Source organism: Cervus canadensis, chromosome 6 (assembly GCF_019320065.1).
Source record: "Cervus canadensis isolate Bull #8, Minnesota chromosome 6, ASM1932006v1, whole genome shotgun sequence".
Lineage (NCBI taxonomy): Eukaryota > Metazoa > Chordata > Mammalia > Artiodactyla > Cervidae > Cervus > Cervus canadensis.
This window is the reverse complement of record NC_057391.1, coordinates 11,509,510-11,526,829: the sequence shown is the minus strand read 5'-3', so window position 1 is coordinate 11,526,829 and position 17,320 is coordinate 11,509,510. Positions and strand designations below refer to the sequence as shown.

Below are 17,320 nucleotides of genomic sequence, written 5' to 3'. Positions count from 1 at the left end.
GTTATTTTTAAACTTTTTATTTTGTATTGAGGTATAGCCAATTAAAAATATTGTGATAGTGTTAGGTGAACAGCACAAGGACTCAGCCATACATATTCATGTATCCATTCTCTCCCAAACCCCCCTGCCATCCAGGCCAAGCAACCATGTTTTATTTATTAGTAACCTGCTGAACTGCTATAGAGGCATACCTCGGAGATTTCGGAGATTCACCTCCGGGCCACCACAATAAAGCAAGTATTGTAATAAGGCAAATCACACAAATTTCTTGGTTTCCCAGTATATAAAAAATTTATAGTTTATACTATAGTCTGTTAAATGTGCAATAGCATTATGTCTAAGATAAAATGTACACACCTTGAGTAAAAACTAGTTTATTGGTTAAAAAAAGAAAAGCCAACCATCTTCTTGACAACACAGGGATCTTCAATTTCTGAAAAATGCAAATATCTGTGAAGTGTAGTAAATAAAGATATGCCATTTTGTCTAAACAAAAGAATTTATCACTAATAATTCTGAAACCATTAGACTAAATGATCTTTAAACACAAGTTACTAGGATTTTGATTGTAAATGTTTTAATAGAAATACACAATCTTCAGCTTTTTCAGACAGCAGTGAGGTTTGTAACAATCACTAAGAATACAAGATTCTTTACAGCATAATCTACTGTAAAGCTGACCTGCCCAATTACACATAGAAAGTTGAGAAGACACCAGAAATTAATACAAACAAATGTTGACAGAAGTTGCAGACATGCAAAATATCCTTCAATGCAGGGAACTTGTAAAAAAAATCAGTCAGCCTATACTAACCACATGTCTTTAGGTCAAACCAAGTTTCCCTCTTGGGCTCAGAGACACAGCATAATCCACTGAGTCCCCCTTCCCCCAGGAACAGTGGGAATGGCAGGACAGAAAGAGCTATCATACCTTAAATTCTTATAGACAAACATTACTTATTTTACTTGGTTTACTTGGAATGTACTAGGGAAAACTTAATTTTTTTGATGATGGCCGTATCGTAAGATTTTTTTCAGTTCCTCTGTTGGTGGACTTACTGTGAGGAATCTTTGAAGGCTCAGATGGTGGTTCTTCAGCCAGAGTTCCCCCTCTGTTTTCACTGGCCTACTGCAGACAGGTGACACAAGAGCAAAATAAAAACCCGGTGTTTCTGAGGCATGTTCAAATACAGACAGTCTCACCGGCTGACTCTGACAGGCAGACAAGTACACGAGCTCCGTCCGAGCAGGGGAGGGAAGGCTGAGTCTGTCTGTTTGTGCACGGCCTAGGACAGGTCTGCGGGTCCTTCTAGTTGGTCTGTCTCATGTTCCCCGTGTGCCACAGGCTGCGTCGCCAGATGGACCTTTTTGATCCCTGTAGTGCCGTCTGGGTTTGGAACTCTTAGAGTCTCACTGTTTCCTCTCTACTGTTTTCGTCTTTCTTTCATGTTGAAAACAGCTGTCATTTAGCTAGGAATGAAGTAAGTGATCATGGTGTTCCAAGGTTCTGACTGGTTTCTCTGAAATCACCCTGTGGCTCTCCAGTGCCCATGCAGGTTAAGATGTTGCTAGAGAGACCAAAAGTTTCACAGGTAATATGTGTCCTCCAGCCCTACCTGGACTCAGAAATGTTTTTATCAGTAACTGAGTCAAACTTAATTTTCAAAAAAAAAAAAAAATCAATGCCAACCCACTTAACAAGCAGCCGCCTGGGTACAGAATATATTAGGTCTTTTTCTGAGTCACTTTCGGAGCCTGCTATGCAGCTACATAGTCTTTTGTGTTTCTTTTCCCCCACAAGCAATAGCTGCAAAGAACTCATCTCAGCTATAAACATGGCCAGTAGCTGGTAGCCTCAGCGCACTGAAGAATTATCTGGGGCTTGTGTGAAACAGACTGACTAGAGATGGAGTGGGTGGGGGTATGGCTGAGCCTTTTGCTGTCACTTACAGAATACACAAGAGTGAACCTGTCATTGGGTATCAGGAATCCATGTCATGCAAGGACTACACTAAGGTAATACAGTAAATTCAGGAATGTTACTGGGGAAAAAAAGAAGATAGCTCCACTGAGAATTTAATCATTTAACTTTAAAAAAACTTTTACATCAGTACAAGAAGGTAAAACTGTAAGAACTATCGATTAGGCTCAAACTGGCAAGAAGTCATCTAAATCTCTTCTGTTTAGTGGATCTTTTTCTTTTTTTGTCCAAAGCGCCGCCTGCGCTGTTTATAAAGATGACGGAAATTGACATATAACCCTGGAAAAGAAAAGAGGCCAATTAGAATCTTTGTCTCTGTTTATAAGCAGAAGTTCTTGGGGTAGAACAGTCCCTTGCTGTCTGTTTTTCATATCCCACAGCCCTGTGCTTCCTGCAGTTCCTCAGGAAGCACAACCTAGAACACGCATTAACAATGCACTGGAGACAGTTCAGTTCTTCCCCAGTGGGTTTTACAATTTAATTTTCTCCCATGCTTTACTATGAAAATTTTCAAATATACAGGAGATTAAATCATTGTACAGTGAACACCACCTAAATTTAAACTTTAACTGTTTATTACATTTACTTTATCACACACCCATCCCCATCTCATTTTTTATGTATCTCAATGTAAGCTGAAGACATCAGTACACTTCACCCCTAAAAATTTCATTAATTAGAATTCAATATTCTTTTTTTCCTTTCTTTTAAGGTAGGATTTACAGAAACTGAAATATACAAATCTGAAACAGAAAGAGAACCTAATTTTTAATTCAAGGCTAGGCAATAATATGTATTAAGCAATAGCCTAAAAGGTCTGAGACACTTTTCTAGGAAGTACAATTCAGTGAACTAGAAAACAAAGGATTTCAGAGCCAGAAAAAAATCTCAATCCCACGTGATCACTGAGGAGTTCTGTAGCGAAGCCTCACCTTCATTTTTTCATTGTACTTGTTTTATAGAGTTTGATCTATACACAAATAAAATTGCTTGTTATACTGCTCCTAAATTATGCAGATTTAGGGTATCATTCTCAAGAATAAGAACAACTACACACTCATTGTAGGCAAGCTAAATATGGGTATAGAACCTTGTAAGTTAGAATATGCAACACAAGGAAAAGTCACTAGGGTTAGTGAACATTAATATTCATCTTTTTTAGTAAAATATTTTAAGGGTCTTCTGTCTTTTTTACGAAAATATTTTAAGGGTCTTTCCAAAACTTATTCCTACTCTCAGTAGGTCCATTGCATGCAGCCTAATTACAGTAGTACTAGACTTATGCAGGAGTAGAAGTAAAGCGCTCTTTTAATGAGTGCATTTTCCAAATTGACGCTTACTCTCTTCAAGCACCAAACATTTTAACATTTTTGGTTTGAAATCTTTCTGAAATGGGTAATATCCTTTCTGAAATGGAAAAGAAGAAATAGAACAAAAGGTAACCTTTGTTATGAGGGTACTCATAATGTCTTATTTAACTGCACTTCTGCCACGTGCTGATTCCCTGAGGGGCTCCAAAAGAATGTAGTTCTCTTCTCCCCCATTTCTAAATGGCCAAGATCAGGAATTCTCTGGTGGTCCAGTGGTTAGGACTCAGCTTTCGCTTCCAAGGGCCCAGGTTCAGTCTCTGGTCGGGGAACTAAGATCCCACAAAATGCATGGCATGACCAAATAAATAAGTAACCAAGATCACTGGGCTTTCCAACTTCTTGGGTTCACTTTTTGCGGTCTCCTTCTCGGTCTGCGGAAGCCAACCTCCAAGCTGGTCCCCAATAATCCCTACTTCCTGGTACCCCATACCCTTGTGTAGTCCCCTCCCACACACTGTACAAGGTTGATCCTCGTAACAAAAGAGAACACAGCAAAAGTAACAGTAAGTCTGAGTTTAGGTTATAAAAAGGGTGGACCTGATAGAAGTGCTAATTATCACTACAATGGCAATCTTGTTACAACTGATGTATCAAATCAGTGTTATATACCTTAAAGTTACACAATGTTTTATGTCAAATATATTTCAATACTACATACATTTTTTAAAGGAAAAAAAAAAAGGCAGTGTGACTTCTGGCTTTCGTCCAGATCACTTGCTTTGGAGAGAAGCCACGTTATGAGCACCCACATGGAGAAGTACTACGGCAGGACCCCGAAGCCCTCCTGCCCACAGCTACACCAGCGAGCCCGCAGTAGAGCCTCCAGCCCCAGTCAAGTCTGCAGAAACTACAGCCCCAGCTGAGCTGACAGCTTGACTGAAACCCCACAAGGGTCCCTGAGCCAGGCCCACGCAGCTTGCCTGCTGCCTGACCCAGAATACATGCGAGATAATAATTGTGTGTTGTCTTAAGCTGCTAAATTTTGGGGTAATTTGTTACACAGAAAAAGATAACTAGTACACTATCTGTGTCACATCCTTCTGTTGCCAGGAGACCAAACAGCCATACTTAAGGCCACTTCATGACTTTTGTGAAATACAACAGGGAGAAATACATATAAATTATATTAAAATGCGTCAGAACTTTATCCAAAGTAAACAGTCCTCCTAGTTAGGAAGGCTTTTAAATCTCTGAAATTTGCAATAATTTAGGTTTACTTCTCTATCCCTTCTTTTAGTTCTTAGGAGATCCCTAGTTTTTAAGACAAGAATTTATGATTTTATATAAAAGCTGATAAGCAAGCAAGGTTTTACATGAGGAATGGGGGCTTTCCTGCTGTCAGGTAGAAGGCTTTGTGACATCTTGCGGCTGCTCGAACGGAGGCCTTTACTGCCTTCTGCCTTGCCACCAACTGTGTTACCACCTCTGCAACAATTCCTCTGGGTAAGGAATCTGCTGCTGAAACCAGCAAAAGTAAAACGAGCTTTTCTTTCAGTTTCAAAAGCGCTTCTTACATTTTTTTAAACATGAAATATGGGAAAGTCTGAATGACCAAGAGCATTTCAAGAAGAGAACTCAGCCAATCAAGATGTGGGAAGAAATATTTCTACATGGCATATTCTCCAGTGGGTCTGTTCTGCAGTGTAATTCATTCTTGAACTTATTTCCACTCTTTTGAAAGCAAGAATAGTAATAGGGATTTCTAAAACTTTGAATCATTTAACTACCTTCTAAGAAGCAACAGAAAAAGAGTCTATTACAGAGCCAATACTTACCTAAAAATAGTAATATAAGGTAAATCTGAAGAAAAAAGGAAAATCTAACTTTGATTTTCACTGGATATGGCAATGTGAAGCTGAATCTTCCTGTTTCATTAAATATTGGAATGGACTGAATCACTGAGACAGCTGAAAGCAGAAACGAGAACTTTTTAGAAGCACATGAAATACAATTACTTACTGATAGAAACTGCTAACTCCTCAAAGCTTCGGTTCTAGGTTTGCTGAAAATGCTCCCTCCTCCCTTTGTACAACAGGCTCGGGCCTCTTCTTTTTTCCCCACTAGCTTTCCTAGGAAACAAGCCTTCAAGCTGATAGCAAAGGTAAATGAGGAACAGTCATTTGATAGCACTGAGCTTCCTATTCTATAAAATGGAGAGAAAAGTGCCTATCTGACTCACTCATTAGCGGTTTGTCATAATAAAATGAAGTCATCAATATGAACATGCTTTGGAAGATTAAAACTACCATATAAATAGGAAGCATGCAATGCATGACCACCCAGCTTCCAAACCTTAACAAAATGAACTACTTCCTTGGAACAGTCTGGACAGCAGGAGTATTGTGGAGGGAAACCACCAGAAAGAAATTCTTCATAAGTTCAACACCCATGTATCAGACTAAAGCTGGCAGAAAGAGAGGTCTGGCTACTCAGTGGAGGTAAGATATAACACCTAGAGTTCTTTAAAGTACCTTCTGCCAAACATCCCATAGGATATAGGGGAATCCACACAGTGTAACGAAGCCATGTGAGCACCTTCCAATCCATGTCAATGCAGGAAAGCATGTAGAAGGGGTACCTATTGGAAATAAGGCATTCACATGTTAAAAACCACTGAATGCAACTCTAGAACATCACTCAAGAAGAGTAATTTCACACTCAGTCACACATGGCTTCTTTTTAGCAGAATTAATGAACTCCCATCGTGCTCTTCCTCCCATCTTCAAAGGATATGAATTCTCGATAATGGCAAAGTAAGTTTAGGTCTCAAAGGAACCTCTGTGAAAAAGTTCAGTACATGGAATAGATACTCAGAAGCATTTTGGCTTTATTCCTGGTTCTGATCTATGTTCCAAGTAGGTAAGGACAGATACTTTGACACTTTATCTCTGCCTAAATGAACATTACCAAAATTAAAGTATAAAAAAAGACCTCTAAGCTATAATCAGGCATAACTCTACTTAAAAAGAGCTAACATAATTTTGTTTCTCCCAAACAGTAAAAGTTACTATTAAGAACCTATAATCTCTCTCACTTTTGTGTTCAGTAGACTAGAGGGTATGCAGGATGCCATGGGATGCAGACTACAGTTAAGACATAATCTAGGGCTGCTAATGTCTTTTCTCCCTCTTAACCGTCAACTTTACCAAAATATCACCAAACCTAGAACTGAGGAGTCAGTTTGCAAAACCAATGCTCCACTTGGCTGAAAAGGGAAAAAGTATGGAATATGTATAGTCTGGTACAGGACATATCTACTTTAATCAGATCTTTTTTTAAAAAAAAAAAGGATAATTTCTGCATTTCCCTGGTGGTCCAGTGGTAAAGAATTCACCTGCCAATGTGGGGGGACACGGGTTCGATCCCTGGCCTGGGAAGAGTCTACATGCCTCGGGGCAACTAAGGCCTATGCGCCACAAGGGCTGAGCCTGTGGTTTACAGCCCCCACACAACTAGAGAGTAGCCCCCACTCGCCACAAATAGAGCTCATACACAATGAAGACCCAGCACAGCCAAAAACAAATAAAATTATTTTTTTTTAAAGATAATTTCTTCTACTGACAATCAAAAATGGAAGAATCAGATAAGAGGTCAATTCAAACTTCAGTAATCTTGTAGCAAAAGATTTATTCTATCATCCCTTCTCCAAGGCTGGTCTTTAGTACTTCATCCAACCTGGGATGCTTCTTCAATCACATGTTTCTTCAGCCCTTTCAAGAATTTTTCCATGTGAATGAGTCCTCTCTTTCCAACAAGACAGCAAGATCCTAAAGGGTAAGATAGGCCTTTGGTTTCTCTGGATCTCTCCCTCTGCTCCCCAGTGTCCAGGCTGGTATTATGATCCACTGAGTGCTTTAAAAAAAAACCCTCAGACTTCCTGGCAATCCGACTCCGTGCTTCCATGGCAGGGGACATGGGTCCGATCCCTGGTCAGGGAACTAAGATCCCGCGTGGCATAAGGCCAAAACATAAAATTTTTTAAAAATAAATAGGCGTGTCCAAAGGTAGTGAGTTATCTCAATTGATTGTTCACAGTCAGTTACAGATCGAACTCCTCATTCTACTCTTTCCCTCTTCTCACTACTGCACTTGACTAGTCTTTCATGGTAGCAGCCTAGATGTCCATCAGCAGATGAATGGATAAGGAAGTTGTGGTGCATATGCACAGTGGAATATTACTTGGCTATAAAAAAGGAATGCATCTGAGTCAGTTCTAATGAGGTGGATGAATCTAGAGCCTATTATACAGAGTGAAGTAAGTCAGAAAGAGAAAGACAAATATTGTATATTAACGCATATATATGGAATTTAGAGACAGTACTGACGATCCTACATGCAGGGTAGCAAAGGACACACAAAGAACGGACTTTTAGACTCAGGGGGAGAAGGTGAGGGTGGGGTGATTTGAGAGAATAGCACTGAGACATGTATATTATCATATGTAAAACAGATGACCACTGCAAGTTCAATGTATAAAGCAGGGTATCCAAAGTCGGTGCTCTGGGACAACCCAGAGGGATAGGGTAGGGAGGGAAGAAGGTGCAGGGTTCAGGATGAGGGGATACATGTATACCTGTGGTCAATTCATGCTGAAGTATGGCAAAAACCATCACAATATTGTAATTATCCTCTAATTACAATAATTAATTAAAAATAAAAATTTTAATTAAAAAAGTATCTTTAATTTTTTAATTAAAAAAAAACACTGTCTCAACTTTGCAGAGCACATAGATGTAGGTAGAACTCTCCACACATGAAAATTTTAAATCAAATGAGACTCTGGATAAGACAGAGTCTTATCCATAGTAGGAGGAGCACTCAAACACCATCCTGGCATTTCTACCCACCTGAAAATTTCAACTGTGCTCCATATATAAAACACAAAGAAAACCACAGCTTTGTTTTGCATTTCTTCCATGGTACCAAAGATTATAAACAAAATGAAGTTTCTTCCAAGAAGCTATTAAAAAGACCCAAAAGAGAAAAAAAAAATTTTTAATACATTTTTAAGACAACAGGTAAATGTGTCATCTGAAACATAACCCCATTAAATTCAAGGTAAATAGAAAAAGACTGAGAACAACTTAGAACAAGTTTAAGTACCAAGTCAGTACCAGTATCATAGATCGTGTGTGTGTGTGTATTCAGATAAAACACTGCTATTTCTCTGCAAACAGGTAGAAAAGTTAAAGTACCCAAGCCAGTACCAGTATTTCTGGACAGATTTTGTGTGTCTGTATTCAGAGAAAACAATGCTATTTCTCTGCAAACAGGTATTTTTACTCATTGAAACTTCTCAGCAAAGTGTGGGTACTTACTAAACAAACATCGAAACCCTGCATTCCCCACCCTTGAGCTCAACTGCTCAATACCTGGAAAAGAGAAGGTATCGCTGGTGTCTTAGTGACTCCAATTGCTGCATTGATAGATTCCACGGCTGCCAGCATCTGGCAAAAATACATCATGTCAGCCACAGTGTGGAACGTGTCATAGAAGGACTCTATGGGACAAATACATATTAAGGGTAAATCAACTGGCAAATACCAACACAGAAGTATTTTGCAATCTAGATAAGCCTTTACATGAAACGGATTTTAGGGAAAGCATAATAAACATCCAGTCAGATTCAAGTTCACTACTCAAGCTGGAGGGGAGCAGGCCTCCATGGGCCTAATTAGTAAATTTTGTTGGTTACCAGTAAGTTAACACATAAACCTTGTATGCCCTTCTCAATTTTAAAAAGCAAGAAAAAAAGCATACCTAGATTTCACTCACTTATTATATGCTGAAAAATCTACGTATCAAGCACACTGGTAATTCTTTTCAGATCCATTATCTCATTTAATTTAAAGCTAAAACTGTATTATATATTGAATGAAACCTAGCTTTTTAAAATATCAAAACTATACAATCATAAATACATGCAGAGGTACAAAAGTACTGAACAAAATTAACTTTCAAAAACCTTAATTGTCTTTATATATTTAATCCTATTAATTCTCATTCTGAGAACATACCCTAACTAAAAAATCTAAAATGAAAAAGAATAAAAGCTTCAGCAAGGAGATTGTTCTCTGAAATATTACATATTTCTAAGTGCACTAAAACAGAAATGGTCTAAACCTACAAGTATGGAAAGTTTGTGTAAACTATAATATATCTATTTCATGGAATATTATATAACAAATTAAAATGAGTTATTGCTTATATGAGGTCAACAATTGTGGTATTAATTTGGAGTGGTCCATAATTTAATATCCTTCACTTTTCATACTGACCCTCACTTGACATCCTGAATTCTTACATTCCTCTTTGCAGTGTTTCTCAAGAAGGGCACCACCGACATTTTGAGCAAGACAGTTCTTAGTCCTGCATATTGTAAAGGTTTAGGATTCTTGTCTCCCTGCCTATTAAAGTAGAGTCTTTAAGAAATGGCAGAGTTAGGCAAGTTACCAACAAAGATGACACTGCAGGCTCCTCAAAAGAACACAGTTTAAATATCAAATGAATAAAACAGGCCCTGGCAAGACTGAAAACACTCTCTAATTGCAAAAATGATCCACTCTACAATCCTGCTACAAAGTCAAATGTGAATCCACAAATGACTAAGTTCAAAACTTGATTAGTTATTTTCTTTGAAGAAGTAATGCAAAATTACAATTTAAATTTTGCTGTAAAAAATTTATTCATAATTTTAAATGCCCCTTGTGAAGACAAAAATCACATTTTTTTTTCACCATTTACAGTGAAATTCTGGTATCTTTCTTCAAGAGATTCACTTCTTAATTTTTTGGACAAATTATCTTTGACAAATAAAGTTCTCCATTATTTTGAACTAGAAAATTGTGACTTAAGATTTGGCATATGGTAAATAAAAGTAGATCTTGTTGCTTTGCCTCTGATTTTATGGGAAATTCATCCTTGTTTCAATTCAGGAATAGAAATCTGATTTCTAAAATGATTGTTATAAAGAATATTAATGACATTAACATGCTTATAATACTGTTTTAAAAACAAAATGCAAAACTGTATACACAGCATGATTATAATTTTTAACTGCAGGAGAAAAAATAAAGACTAAAAGGAAATGGATGGAAATATTAAAAGCGATGGACAATGGCTTATTCACCTCCCCTTCCAGGCCCCCCACACCTCCTCCCCACTCTTCTCCCATTTTCAAACTTTCTTAAATTGCTCCCTTTACTTTTTTAAAATTTTTATTTATTTATTTATGGCTGTGCTGGGTCTTCATTGCTGCCCATGAGCTTTCTCTAGCTCCAGCGAGTGGGGGCTACTCTTCTTGTCGTGCGCAGGCTTCTCACTGCAGTGGCTTCTCCTGTTGTGGAGCGTGGGCTCTGGGCGCACAGGCTCAGTAGCTGAGCCTAGTTGCCCTGTGGCATGTGGGATCTTCCCAGACGACGGACTGAACCCATGTCCCCTGCATTAGCAGGCCGATTCTTAACCACTGGATCACCAGGGAAGCTCCAGCCCATTTACTTTTATGATCTGAAAAAAACTGTTTAAAGTACTAACAAGGTACTCATGTTAATGGACAAGGATTTAAATAGTGGTAGTATACAACAGTACACTCTTTCTGGGCAGTATACATCAGAATCCTTAAAAACAACCTGCCCTTTAGTCTCATAATTCTTCTTCAAGAACTTTTCTTAAGAAAGGTACATGGGTTTATTAGGAAGATATCCAACAAAGTGCCAAGAATCTATCACTCTGATAGATGGAATTACAGCAGAGTTTAAGTATTTAAGTAATTAACACATTTTTATAATTAGAAAAAAACTTTATTTAATAAAAAAAAGTATTAATAGTTAAACACGAGTTTCTACAAGTTTGCTACTTCCTTAACATGCGGCTGCTGCTGCTAAGTCACTTCAGTCGTGTTGACTCTGTGCGACCCCAGAGACGGCACCCACCAGGTTTCCCCCGTCCCTGGGATTCTCCAGGCAAGAACACTGGAGTGGGTTGCCATTTCCTTCTCCAATGCATGAAAGTGAAAAGTGAAAGTGAAAGTGAAGTCGTGTCCAGTGCTTAGCAACTCCATGGACTGCAGCCTACCAGGCTCCTCCGACCAAGGGGATTTTCCAGGCAAGAGTACTGGAGTGGGTTGCCATTGCCTTCTCCACCTTAACATGAGTTTAGCTTATACATGTTTCTGTGAAAAAAACAAGTACATGTGTAGAATTTGCCATTCACCAACACCTTTTATTCAAAAAGAGATAACTGCAAAGGACAAACTATGACCCTGGGTACCAGGCCCAGGTCTTTACTATACTTCTAGGACTGATGAGGGAAGAATTACAAGAGCAGCTCCATTCCAAAAGGTGGTTAGGAAGGGACTCATCGAGCCAAAACAAATTACAGATCCAGGCAGCTAACTTTAAACACATGACCCAGATAATTTAGCAGCTTTTAGAGTGGATCACCTAATGGATAGCAGGCTTGCACAGAACATTCAGAACCAATACAACTATGACAGGTTAAATAAATTATTTATGAATTGGAAAGTCCCTATTCATTCTATGAAACTTGTGTTAAATCCATACTAGTAAGAGCTACAGATCTGAGGACAACTGTCCAAGATTTCCTTTACTTCTTTAAATAACGATCAGTGGACTTCTGGTTACACATGATTATAAGATGCTAGGCATTTAGGAAGTTTTTCACTAGCCTACTACTGTGCTTTGCAGAATTCCAAGGAAAAGACTGGAAAAACAATGTGCACTTCGTTCTAAAGATTCTGGAGCTAATTACAATTCACCTTTACAAACCTCAGATGGGAAAATTTAGGACTCAAGAATAAAACAGTCTACAGGACTTTTTCTCTTTTTAAATAGTTTCTTATTTTCCATTATGCTCATATTTTCCCTCATATTTACTTTACAAAATAAAGAAAAAATTTAAATGATCCATTCAAGCCATTTAAAAATGGTGCCTCTTCTTCCAATCATTCCACATTTATTGGTTGTTTTTTTTTCTCCTTTTTATATTGGTGTGAACAAACTGGAAGAACAAGTTTGTCTGTTACTTCTTTAGCCTATCATAAGTATTTTTCCATATTATTACAACCTCTTTAAATACTTTACATTTGCTTCACAATATTCCACTGAGTGAACAATCTAAAGCAATCCTTCATTCATGGGCATTTACATAGTGTCTAATTTGTCACTAATATAAATAATGCCATAATGTTATTTTTTATAATTACTTTTTGGATATGAATAGTTAAGGTTCTTGATGTTGCTATTGTTGCTATTCAGTCGTTCAATCATGTCCGATTCTTTCCAACTGCATGGACTGCAGCACACCAGGCTTCCCCGTCCATCACTGTCTCCTAGAGCTTGCTCAAACTCATGTCTGTTGAGTTGGTGATGCCATCCAACCATTTCATCCTCTGGCATCCCCTTTTCCTCCTATCTTTAATCTTTCCCGCATCAGGGTCTTTTCAAATGAGTCAGTTCTTCACATCAGGTGGCCAAAGTATTGGAGTTTCAGTTTCAGCATCAGTCCTTCCAATGAATATTCAGGATTGATTTCCTTAGGATTGACTGGTTTGATCTCCTTGCAGTCCAAGGGACTCTCAAGAGTCTTCTCCAACACCACAGTTCAAAAGCATCAATTCTTCAGTGCTCAGACTTGCATCTTTTAATTTCATGGCTGCAGTCACCATCTGCAATGATTTCAGAGCCCAAGAAAGAAAAGTCTGTCACTGTTTCCATTGTTTCCCCATCTATTAGCCATGAAGTGATGGGACCAGATGCCATGATCTTAATTTTTTGAATGCTGAGTTTTAAGTGAGGCTTTTCACTCTCTTCTTTCACTTTCATTAAGAGGCTCTTAGTTCCTCTATTTTCTGCCATAAGGGTGGTGTCATCTGTGTATCTGAGATTACTGACATTTCTCCCAGTAATCTTGATTTCAGTTTGTGCTTCATCCAGCCCAGCATTTCACTTGATGTACTCTGCATATAAGTTGAACAAGCAGGGTGACAATACACAGCCTTGACATATTCCTTTCCCAGTTTGAAACCAGTCTGTTGTTCCATGTCCAGTTCTAACTGTTGCTTCTTGACCTGCACACAGATTTCTCAGGAGGAAGGTAACGTGGTCTGGTATTCCCATCTCTTTAAGAATTTTCCACAGTGTGTTGTGATCCACACAGCCAAAGGTTTTGGCAAAGTCAATGAAACAGAAGTAGATGCTTTTCTGGAACTCTCTTGCTTTTTCTATGAGCCCATAGATGTTGGCAATTTGATCTCTGGTTTCTCTGCTTTTTCTAAATCCAGCTTGAACACCTGGAAGTTCTCGATTCACGTACTGTTGAAGCCTACCTTGGAGAATTTTGAGCATTACTTTGCTATTGTGTGAGATGAGTGTAATTGTGCAGTAGTTTGAACATTCTTTGGCATTGCCTTTCTTTGGGGTTGGAATGCAAAACTGACCTTTTCCAGTCCTGTGACCATTGTTGAGTTTTCCAGATTTGGTGGCATATTGAGTGCAGCATTTTAACAGTATCATCTTTTACGGATTTGAAACAGCTCAGCTGGAATTCCATCACCCCCACTACAGCTTTGTTTGTAGTGATGCTTCTTAAGGCCCATTTGACTGCACACTCCAGGATTTCTGGATCTAGACGAGTGATCACACCATCATGGTTATCTGGGTCACTGAGGTTCTTGAGTACCTTGCAAAATGATTTTCCCAAAGAGTTGTACTTATGGACCCTCCCCAGTATCCACTGTTGTGTTTATTTTAGCATATGTTGCTTTCAATTAGGCGTCTTAGAACTTTGCAAAACTGATAAATAAAAAATAGTATCTTTCATTTCCTTCACATTACTGAGTTAAACATTTTGTTGTATGTTGATTAGTTTCATTTCCTCTTATGAACTGCCTGTTATGATCTTTATCTATTGGGTAGAGTTTTCACATTTTAAAATCAATTTTACAAGTTGTTTATATGTAAAAAAAAAAAAAAGTTGCCAATATTTGTTGTAATTTTCCACCAACCCTCCATCCCCATTTTGCTCAACTCAATATGCTTTTAATCTTTAATGTTGTTTTGGATGGATATTTTTAGATATATAGAAATTTAGGCATTTTATGTGGTCAAATACATTGACCATTTTCTTTATGATTCCTTCTATTATTTTTAAAGTTAGAAAATCCTAACCTTCCACATGGGATTTTCATAAACATTTACTTATATCTTCTATTATGACTTAACTTTTTGATATATGACTCCTAAGTTTTTGGGGGGATTTTTTTTTTTCCTTTATATACAGTGTGAGAAGAGTTAAACAGATTATCTGCCTCGCAAACCAAGCCAGTTTTCCTTGGAAACATTATTAGATTTCCCATCTAACAGAAAAAAAAATGACTGGATAATATTTTCCTTTCCATTGATTCAAGATTCCTTTTTATCATATACATAATCTGGCCATATATTCTATATTACATAATGTAATACTGTAATAATAATATATAATGTAAGAGCTACTTCTGAGCTACTTAGTCTGCTCTGTTAATTAGTCTACCCTTATACTAACACCACACTATTTTAATAATATTTTTTCATGGCAGGTCGAGAAAATCCTCTCCCATTCCTGTCTCTTCCCTCAGATTTTACTATTTATGGTTCACAATAAAATTTCAGAACACTTTAGATCACATTCTCAAAAATGTTCTATTGTCATTTACTTTGGCCAGAATTCTGTTAAACATATAAACTAATTTAGCAAGAACTAATATCTTTATGATAGTCTTTTCATTCAGTTTCACAACAGTCCACTTAGTCTATTTAGGCTCCAAAGGAGTGAGATCCCTTTAGGACTTTGTGTAACTTTGACACTAGGAGTATCACATCAATTTAGGTAGTTATAAATGAATTATCAAGCAATGAATAAGTAAGGGATGTTAGTCCAAGATGTACCCCTAGCTAGCTGTGTGGATGTGGGCCATTTCTTTGACCATCTCCAAATCTGTTTCCTCACCTATTAAATGAACAGAACATCCAGTCAGCCTGTTTCACAAGGTCATGGGAAGTGAGAAATGTGAACACAAAGAAAAGTCTGAATATGGTGGGGGTGGATGGGGTTGGTGTGGCAGGCTGGTATTGTTAATACCAAAGGCAGAAAGTGTTACTTCTGGTGAATAGTGGGCCAAACTACTCAAAAAAGAAAGCAAGCTTTGAAACTGCGTACTTGCCTTTTCCCAAGATAAAGAATCTCACAGTCATGTTGACAAATATCCAGGAGAATCCCAAGAACTGCACTAGATTATACATGAACAGGTATCCTTTCTTCAAGCTTGTAAGAGCTGAAAAGCAAAGAAAGGCAGAAAGATGTTAAAGGCAGTAGTCACAGCAGGAGACAAGTGGTTTACCTGGATGACTCCATCCCTCTTTCCTATGTGGGTGCCCTAAGCTCCTCAACAAATACCTGGCCCAGATCTGCACCAACCAGCTCTTGGTCCCATAGAAAACAGATAAGGAAAATTATAAGGCACATTGTAGTCCAAGGTATATCTTCAGTGGTCTTTTCCCTTACAGTCTTGAAGGGTAAGTATACAGACTTAACAAATCCAAGAAGGAAAAGGAAAAACTATATCTGGCAAAGAATAACTGACTAGCTAAGGAGGCATTATAAGGAAAGGAAACAAAGCTATATTCAGTCCTTGCTCCTGTCATCTTAATATAACTTACAGTTTCTTCTTTTCTAGAATTTTTTTAGGGCACATAGGTCAAACTGCCTCAAAGAAATACAAACTGAATTTTAAAAAATCTAATATTTGATCATGTATCCATCCAACCAAACATTAAGTGAACACCTACAACATGCAAGACACTGTAAGTGGCATCACTGAGCTTCAAAGATGGTTAAGACGTGATGCTCCTAACCCGAACCCTAACCCTAACCCTCAGAGAGTTTACAATCTAAAATCCATATGACAAGATTGAGAGTGACAGGTAATATCCTGTGAGAATTTCAAGGTGAGAAAATGACTTTAGGCTAGAGAGCAAGTCTGCAGGATGAGATGGTTACCTAATCAGGGCCTCGGAAGATGGAAAAATGAGGATATAACCAATGGCAGAAAACTGCAAGCCAAGAAGAAGGGAGGAGAATAAAGGTCATTAACTTTGCAGCCTAAGGGTTTGCAAAGACATAGCAAATAATGGAATTAAGGGAGGAGTAAGGAGCTTAGACAGAGTCACTGGTTGAGTCAAAGGAGTAGGGCAAAGGAAAGAATAATTAAGAAGAGCTTTGGAGTTCAGGTTTTGCTGCTACACATTTATTCCTACCTACATATTTTTATAGCCACATATCAGTGTTTCTATAGAGATATCCAGCATAGACACTTGGTTGATGCTCAAATAATCACACTTAGTATGTCCAATCAAAAACAGCCTTATCCCAAGGGGTCAAAAAAGTCATATTTGCAGCAACATTTAACAAATTAAAATGTTTTTTCTTCAAAACTACAAAAATGTATTACATTTCCCCATTTAAAGAACTTTATCAGGAGACTTTATGAATTTAGATAAAACTGTTAAAGCTTTTTCTAAGATCATAAAATAATCCATACATAAGAATTTTTACACATTTCAGAAGTTTATCCCCCTAAAACACCAAAAAATTAAATTTCAAGGTGGCCTTTTTATGTCGTTATTCTTCATCTCCACTAATCCTCTCCCCTCTTCTGCTTTTCTAAAGCAGAAAATTCCTCTAAATTAGTGGTTATTCAAATTTTTTTTAAAGCAACAAATTGTCTTTTCCATAAGAAGTGTTATCCAGGACACTAATACATAAAGCACAAAAGCCAAGCTGCTCTAATTGAAGTGGACCCATCTGCTTGGCTTACCTCTCCATAGCATCTCTGGGAAACACGAGGGTACCATGGAACATAGCTTGAAAACAACTGCTCTAAAATTTCCCCTTCAGCCGTCTCCGACTCTTT

At 37.9% G+C, this 17,320-nt stretch overlaps 1 protein-coding gene across 1 annotated transcript in view; it reads right to left on the bottom strand.

Moving 5' to 3' along the window:
• Positions 1-358: 358 nt before the first annotated feature.
• HACD3 (3-hydroxyacyl-CoA dehydratase 3) overlaps positions 359-17,320 on the bottom strand; it is a 30,394-nt gene continuing 13,432 nt past the window's right edge. Inside the window, exons 7-12 of the mRNA XM_043470831.1 lie at positions 15,572-15,682; positions 8,724-8,851; positions 8,199-8,311; positions 5,823-5,929; positions 5,127-5,258; positions 359-2,260 (exon numbers count right to left, since the gene is read on the bottom strand). Coding sequence (XP_043326766.1) covers positions 2,184-2,260; positions 5,127-5,258; positions 5,823-5,929; positions 8,199-8,311; positions 8,724-8,851; positions 15,572-15,682 — 668 coding nt within the window. The 3' untranslated portion in view covers positions 359-2,183. The remainder of the gene's footprint in view (positions 2,261-5,126; positions 5,259-5,822; positions 5,930-8,198; positions 8,312-8,723; positions 8,852-15,571; positions 15,683-17,320) is intronic.